The following is an 8,324-nucleotide window of genomic DNA, read 5'->3' as shown; positions in this document are numbered from 1 at the left end:
CCCTGCCTTCGTCATCGACCCTCCTCTTTGCATTTCAGTCAAACGCTTCGGATCAACATCGTCGACGACGAAGCGTACGAGAAGAACAAAAAGTTTTGGGTGGAGATGGATGAGCCGCGACTGCTGGAGATGAGCCGCAGGAAAGGTGGGGGCGTGTGGGGGGTGTGGTCTCGCTCGCCTCTTGTCCGCTAAACGGCTCCGCTAAGCGCTCCCGGGCGGGCAAATATCATGCCAGTCGAACCTCGACGTTGCGCCGATCGGTGATGTGTTCCTCGAGCCGGTCCTTGGCCTCGAGGACCGAAGGTCGGTCCTTGGTCCTCGGCCTTGGCCTCGGGTTGCCGGTCCTTGGACACAACACTGGCGCCGATACTGCGCTTCGGTCGCAAATGAAAAGCCTCGTCGCATTTGAACCGAGGCGGCCTGCTCAGACGAGGGGCCCACACGTCTTGGAATTCACCGAGCGGTCGGTCCGTCAACCCGGATGAGCCGGAGTCATCTCCACGATGGAAGGCTGGGCCCCGGTTTGGGGCTTTTGTCCTCATCGGATGGATCGATTTGCCTCTTGTGTCAATCGATTTCCTCCGTCCCCGCTGTCCTCCGCACGTACACTTCCCGAAAGGAATCGGGTGAACTCCCGAGCGCATCGTGAACAGCCACAGACTTTGAGGGCCGTGTCAATACAACTATTGAGCAACGTGGAGCCCACTGTGCGGTCGCACCGAGGTGGGCTTCGGAGGACTTTGGGCAACGTTTCGGTGTGCACAATGAGACTCGGGAGACGTCGGCGGCTCATTCCCGCAGTGCGCACGTTGTGCTTTTGGGGATTCTTTTGGGGGATCGAGGGGTATTTTGTTCCACAGGAGACCGCCAATTTGGGAGCGGTCACGATCGTTCATCAGCAACTCGGAGTAAGAGTGCCAAGTTGTCAGCATGATTGAGTCCAAGATGTTGTCAAATACTTTGGAGCCGCCCCCTCCCCCCAAAACACACACACACACACACACACCATTGAAATATTTGGTCTTCTGCCAGCCATCTTTTGCTTGGGTCCGAACGAATCCACTCCCACGTTCTTTTGTTTACGCCTCTTCTCTTTCCCGTTTTGTGTGTCGGACGTCCTCGCAGCTGTTCTGCTTCAAGACGCCGGAGGTGGATTCTTGCTGACAGGTGGGTCAAAGAACGCATACGGGAAGGCCATCGCGTTAGCCGGTGGCTAATCAAGCGCTTTGCTTTGACAGACAAACCGTTGTTCGGTAAGAGCCCCCCTTTTTTCATCACGACACACCCGGACGCGCCCGCTCCCGGAGTGGCCACCTGGTCAGGTGGACCGGGTGTCCTTTTCCCGCAACCTTTTTTGCCCCCGCCTCCTTTTTTTGCCTATTTCCATGACGGCAGTCGTTTCCCTTCCCGGTCACCGTCTGACAGGCAAAGAGCCGGTCTACGGAAAGCTCCAACGAGAAGACCAGCGCGAGCCCTCTTCTGTTAGGACCATCTCAGGTACGGTTTTGCGCACCGGCGCGTCCATCCCACCCGGTTGCACCTCAGTGCAAGTGTGTGTGTGTGTGTGTGTGTGCGCCTCAGAGGAAGCCGAGGACTTTGGGACAAACGAGGAAGACGAGCGGCGAATCGCACGCACGGGTCGACCGGCGTTGGGCCAGCACGTCAAACTGGAAGTGGTCATTGAGGAGTCGTACGAGTTTAAGGTGTTGCCGTCGTCTTCTCACGCGTCATGTTCAAACGACATCAAGGACGCAGGGCTGCTCCTCTGTAGCGCACGTTCAAGAATTGATCGATGTCCACCATGGCGGAATCCTGTGCGTGTGCGCGTGTGTGTGTGTCAGAATGCGGTGGACAAGGTTCTGAAGAAGACCAGACTGGCCGTGCTGGTGGGAACGACGTCGTGGAGAGAACAATTGGCGGAAGCCGTCACAATCGGCCCAGGTAAGCAAATTCCATGGTCGACGGGATGGTCAAACGGTCAACGGGCCTGCCTCGTGCGGAGCGCACTCACGTACTGGTGACGCGGCGCACGGAGCGAGTGCTCGAGGACGGTGGATGGCTCACGGTCGCAATGGCCAGGGACCGAAGCATCGACACCCGTGTTGGGAAAGCGCTGCGCTGAGCCATGACGCCTCTTTCATTCAAACAAAAGAACAAATCGATCACATCCACCGGCAGGGCTTTGTTGCGCTGGCGTCAGCGGCACGACCGGCGGCAATGACGTGGAAGAGCCAAACCTTCTGTCGCCGTCGCTCCCGTCAACTGAGTCGCGGTCGTCCGGCGCCAGGAGCCGGCGATGGCCGGTGACCGGCCGGGGTTCTCGATGCCGTCGGCCGGCTCGGCGACTGGGCGGCTCTTGCCGAGTGGCTGCGGCTCACTTGGGAGAGCGAGTTCGCCTGCCGCAGAAGCTTTGCCGCTTTGACTCTCGGCTGCTTTTGGCGGTCTTTGACTGGCTGATCTTGCCGCTCGCGCCCGCAAGACCAGAAAGACGGAAAGACGCCCGCAAGACCAGAAAGACGGAAAGACGCCCTCTAGACCAGAAAGACAGAAAGACGCCCGCAAGACCAGAAAGACGGAAAGACGCCCGCAAGACCAGAATGCTGAGGTCCAGTCTGCAAATCGAGCACGTCTGTGTTGCGTCTAGGAGACGACGACGACGACGACGACAACGGCGGCGGCAAGAAGCCTCCCTCCGCTCTGGACTACGCCATCCATTTCCTGACCGTCTTCTGGAAGCTTCTGTTCGCGCTGGTCCCGCCCACCGACTACTGGAACGGCTGGGCGTGCTTCGTGGTCTCGATCGCGGTCATCGGCCTGCTGACGGCGCTCATCGGGGACCTGGCTTCCCATTTCGGCTGCACGGTGGGCCTGAAGGACTCGGTCACGGCCGTGGTGTTTGTGGCGTTGGGAACGTCCGTGCCAGGTAGGCCGCCGCCGCCGCCGTCGTCGTCATGGCATCCGGCGCGGCGCCCGCACACAATCTGGCCTGTGTCTTCCTCAGATACCTTCGCCAGCAAGGTGGCGGCCTGCCAAGACCAGTACGCCGACGCCTCCATCGGCAACGTGACGGGAAGCAACGCCGTCATCGGCGGAGAACTCGGCGGACCGCCGCTCGCCAAGACGGCCACCGCCGGCCTGTTCTTCAGCCTGTGGTTGACGTATGTCGTCTTGTCGTCGCTCGAGGCCTACTGCCACATTCCCGGCTTTTGACGCCGCCGCCGCCGCCGCCGCCGCCGCCTTCTGCGTTGGCCGAGCGTCATCGCGTGGACTCCGAGCCAACTTGAGCGCACACCTCTCTCGCTCTCTTTCGCCGGAGCGATGTCGCGCCTCTCCAGGCACGTGCGGATGGACGGAAGGACAAACGGGACGGGCGGTACGGACGAGAGCGCGACTCACGTGGAATGACGTGGCTTTTCAAAATGGCTCCATGACCAAACCCTAAATCGCCACGATCACGTGATCCGCGTCCAACGGCAATCTGCAACAGAAGTCAATCATCCAAAGATCATCGCAATTCACCGGAGACGTGATTTGAGGTCATTTCTTTTGGAAAGCGAGCTTTTCACGCACCGATCAATGTCAATGGCGACCAACAAAAAGTGGCGCTGTGCGTTTGCTTTGCGCTCCAAAAATAAAGCCAAGTGTCGCGGCCCGACTCGGTCTCGCTTGTTGGCGTGTTTTTGAAGTTGTACGCATTTCCAGATTGGAATTTTTCTCCACGTTTCCTCGACTATTCTTGTCGGCTTTGTAAATGGAATGATTCCAAAAGAAATCGTCTTCCGGTGTTGGATGACAACGTACGACCATTTCTTCTTCTCTGCTCCGGCGGTGTGTCGCGTTTCGACGTGAAGAGTCAGAAAGCAAACGAGCGCATTTGGCCGCTGACTTTTGCGTTGGATGAGTGGACTTGATCAAGTCACGCGAGACTCCGAGGGATCGCCCTTGTAGCCCTCCCCCTCAGTTTGTTCCATGAGTGACGTCACCAAGGAAAATACCAGGGAACAAAATAACCCCCCCCCCCCTTCCCCTTTGCGCGACTCTGATTGTCCAGTCTTGAGTCATTATGAAAAATAATGTATTTCCCAATCTAACCAACCCCAGTGATGGCGAAAGTAAGTGTCATGTTTCGGTTTGTGACCACCAGGTGGCACTGTAGGGCTCTCCCTGCAGCTGCACACCTGTTGCTCGTTATGTCGTGATGTAATTGTTTCAAAGGACTGCCGGCACAAGCAAGTCGGTGTCGGCTCATTGTTTGCTTGTAACTGTCATGTGCGTTTTGGTCACGGTTGTGTTTTAGCTTCAGTTGGTGATTTTTGTTTGCTACTTTGGACGATGTTTTGGATTGAGTTTTCTCTGTTTCAATACACTTCAAGAACAAGCTGCTCCTCCCTCCTGCCTGCTTTTTGGGGTCCACCACAACCACCACCACCACCACCACCACCACACAAACGTGACAGTAAGTCTCCTTTTCATTTTTTTTTTTTTTTTTGGATGCATTTTCACCCGGTTGAATGTGCGTTGATCTGCGGGGTTCCGTTCCGTTCCGTTCCAGTTCTGGGCTGCGACGTGGGCGGCGGTCACGAAACGGAATCCAGAGTGTCATTTTGGTTGCGCCTCGCTTTTTGCGCTCGGCAGTTTTGAGACAACGTTTTTCGAGCTCATCACGGCTGCGTCAAACAAATGGTTTTGAGGGTGCAGAAAGGGGGGGGGGGGGGGGAGAAGAGACTCCACCATTGACTTTGTATTGGATGGAAGAGTTTGGCAAGGCACGAGCACCGAATGCTTCCACGGCGAGCGAGTGTGTAGTGAACTAGACAAATATGCTCTCGATGACTAGGTTTTACTTTGAAGGATCGGTTCCAACCTCCGGTTTGTCCTCTATATACGCGGTGTGTGTTTATATTTTACTACTACTCATTCTAATAAAGCAAGAGACGTGTCACGCAGGTTCTTTTCCTCCAGTTTATCCAGCCGCCTTGAGGGGTGACACGCGGGTATACTGCATAAGTGTCACCTCAAACCAAAAAAAGTGTGGCTTTGTCACCAAAGTTGCCGTACTCCGCCATGAAGCTTTTTGTTTGCAGAGTCGCTTCACGGCACGTGCAGATTGGCGTCCTTCTGCCTAACATCCCAAGAATGACAAGTTGAGCGAGGTGTTCCCATCAGCCATGTATCGGCGTGTTTTTATTGAACAGGTGGAGAGAAGAGAAAAGGGTGAAAAAGGCGCGTCCCTTTTGATAGGGCCGGTCACGTCACTCACTATGAAACAAAAGAGAGAGTCATACTGCCCTCTACTGGCTCAGTAGGAAAAGGTACAATCCCAACACTTTGATTGGACCAAAGAGTCAATAATATCCACCAAAAAAAAAAAAAAAAAAAAAAAAAAAACAAAAAACAAAAAAAACCCCCAAAAAAAAAAAAAAAAAAAAAAGCCACAATCTCCGAAGGCATGAAAGTGTCTCCCTCCGGTGGACACGCAACGCAATCGCAACCCTCCAATCTGAACTTTCGTTTCAATCACGGTACCACATTAAAAAACAAATTTATGAAAGAAAATTGAAATCAACCTTCGATGATTATGAAAAGGGAGATAAAACGACCTAATGATAATGTATCCAATACAAATAAGAAAATAAGTGTCACAAAACAAGCATGAAACGCGATTCTTAGTGCCGCAAAGCATGGTGAGAATAATTCGCCAAAAAAAAAAAAAGCACAGTCTCCGAAGGCATGAAAGTGTCTCCCTCCGGTGGACGCGCCGCGCCACCGCACCCATCCAATCCGAATTTCCAGTACAATCACGGTACCACATTAAAAACCAAACTTATAAAAGCAAACTGAAATCAACATGATCTTATTATGAAAACGGAAAAAAAACGTCTGAATAAATGATGTACCCAAAACAAATAAAATAAGTGTCACAAAACAAGCGTTAAACACGATACTTAGTGCCGCAAAGCATGGTGGGAATCATTCCGCCAAAAAGAAATCCGCCAAAAACAAAAGAAAAAGCCACAATCACCGAAGGCATGAAAGTGTCTCCTTCCGGTGGACACGCCGCGAAATCGCACCCATCCAATCCGAAATTCCAGTACAATCACGGTACCACATTAAAAACCAAATTTATGAAAGCAATTTGAAATCAACCTGAGCTGATTATGAAAAGGGGGATAAAACGACTTAATGAATAATGTATCCAATACAAATAAGAAAATAAGTGTCAAAAAACAAGCATGAAACGCGAAATGGGGAAAAAAATCCCCCCAAAAAAAAAAAAAAAAAAAGGCACAGTCTCCGAAGGCATGAAAGTGTCTCCCTCCGGTGGACACGCCACGCAATCGCAACCCTCCATTTTGAACTTTCGTTTCAATCACGGTAACACATTAAAAACCTACGGAGCCCCTAAGGGGACATGGAAGGAAAAAAAAATAACTATTGCGAGATCTCGCAAAGTAATGCGAGATCTCGCAATGAATGCGAGATCTCGCAAAGAAAGAATGCGAGATCTCGCAAAGATTGCATTCCCTTGCAAAGATTGCGTTCCCTTGCAAAGATTGCGAGATCTCGCAATCTTTTCTTTTTTTTATGCGCGTTGATCTACTTCCGGGTCAGTTTGGCGAATGTTCACTCGTGCGCGGCTAATTTGAGAGACGATACTACCTCGGAGGAGAGAATCACGTGCGCGGTTCATTTGAGAGACGACACTACCTCGGGGGAGGAGAGAATCATGGAGGAGGACTTGGAACACTTCTTACAATCAAGAAATGTCCCTCAGGTGGACATTACGCGCATGAAAAGCGACAAGGTGGGCATACAGCCGTACACTGTAACGTAATAAGCGTCACAAGAGTAGTAAGAAAAGCCTTACATAAATTGTATTATTGTTATTATTAATCGTAGTAGTAGTCATCGTAGTAGTAATTGGTCATGCAGACCTCCAAATACAGTGAGAAACTAACTTGTCGGGAAAAGTGAAGCTAGCATTTCTATCTACTCTACCTGTACTGTTCTGTACCATGACTCATGTTACATTTGTTAAAAGTTATTATTAATGAAGTCAAAATTTCAAGTATTCATTCTCACAATTTATCTTTGCAGGTTGACATGGCAGTAATTTCTCTGATGACTGAAGAGCAAATGGGCAAATATATCACGTCCTATGGTGATAGAATAGCTGTCCTTTGCTTTTGTCAGCAAAAAATGTCCAACGGTGACAATGTAATGCTCCTCCAAAGATTGAGAGACAAAATAAGATCGAGGAAAAAAGGTGTACTGGGTGGATCTCCAAGTGTGCTCCAAAACCATGATGAGAGAATGGCAAGACTTAAAAATGTTTCTGCTGAAAAGTCTCACAGGAAGATTGAAATCGGGTGGCTCCATTTTCATAGCAACGATTTCCATCAAGTGAGGACAAGCAATGGTGGAGGAACAAGGCATGCCATCATGAAAAAAACGGCAACCGTCGCTCAGATTTTGGAGTTGGGAAGAGAGCTATTTTTCCCAGATGGAAGCTCAAAAAAAGGACCAGTTGGTGACTTTACTTTTGAGGTCTGCGATTTTAAAAGAAATCCGATTGCTCTCGATGAAACGGTTGGCAGACTCTATGAAAAGACCAAATTAAAGCTTCTTAGATTTTACATTTCCACAAAACAAAATCCTCCAACATGTCAACTGGATGAATGCAGTGAAGCTCTTTTATCTGTTCCCAACGTGGTGGGAGAAAGTTCACAGAGTCTTGAAGATGGATCTCATCTTGATGTAAATGATGGACACTCGTCTGACAGTGACATTGGAGAACAGGTTTGTGCCACTTGGTGCAATTTTTGTCATGTTGGATTGAAGTATAACAGAAGTGAAGTCATTTTGCTCTTTCAAAAATCTAAAAACATTGTGTGTCCCAGCAATGAACATGTTCACAATACAATACATCCTGATTCATATCGCGCTTTCACAACCGCAGCAGCCGTAACAAAGCGCTCAACAAAACAGTTAACATAAAGTAAAATAATAAACACAACACATAACATAAAACACGGACAGTCGTGAAGTGTTTGCTTAAAAATGCATCTGAGGGAAAATTCACAACAATCTAAAACTGGTTCTGAAATTTAATCCTAATCTGTATAGTTTGCACATGTGTTTGTTGTATTTGTTTCAGAGTCTGCATTTGACTGGAACAGCAGAAGGGGCAGGAAAATCCCAACCGTCTCATTCGATGCCAACAACAAATAATGAAACAGACATTGGCGAGGGGCAGGACACCAACACAAATGAACAGGGTGCCGTTTGGATTAATCTGCCAAATTCCAAAGATTTCTCTGACG

At 50.2% G+C, this 8,324-nt stretch overlaps 1 protein-coding gene and 1 long non-coding RNA gene across 2 annotated transcripts in view; one reads left to right on the top strand and one right to left on the bottom strand.

Annotated features, from left to right (window-relative positions):
• Window positions 1-3,655, top strand: part of LOC109513121 (sodium/calcium exchanger 1-like) — a 6,530-nt gene extending 2,875 nt beyond the window's left edge. The window contains 8 exon segments of the mRNA XM_019865344.1: window positions 39-145; window positions 1,126-1,167; window positions 1,239-1,253; window positions 1,426-1,497; window positions 1,582-1,703; window positions 1,842-1,941; window positions 2,645-2,923; window positions 3,002-3,655. Coding sequence (XP_019720903.1) covers window positions 39-145; window positions 1,126-1,167; window positions 1,239-1,253; window positions 1,426-1,497; window positions 1,582-1,703; window positions 1,842-1,941; window positions 2,645-2,923; window positions 3,002-3,210 — 946 coding nt within the window. The 3' untranslated portion in view covers window positions 3,211-3,655.
• Window positions 3,656-6,585: 2,930 nt separating this feature from the next.
• On the bottom strand, window positions 6,586-6,765 carry LOC109513123 (uncharacterized). Its single transcript, XR_002167664.1, has 2 exons — window positions 6,709-6,765; window positions 6,586-6,656 (listed from the first exon to the last, which is right to left on the bottom strand). It is a non-coding gene; the product is annotated as an uncharacterized LOC109513123 (long non-coding RNA).
• Window positions 6,766-8,324: the final 1,559 nt, after the last annotated feature.

This window comes from Hippocampus comes, unplaced genomic scaffold (assembly GCF_001891065.2).
Source record: "Hippocampus comes isolate QL1 unplaced genomic scaffold, H_comes_QL1_v1.1 scaffold545, whole genome shotgun sequence".
Taxonomy (NCBI): Eukaryota; Metazoa; Chordata; class Actinopteri; order Syngnathiformes; family Syngnathidae; genus Hippocampus; species Hippocampus comes.
This window is presented reverse-complemented; position numbering and strand designations above follow the sequence as displayed.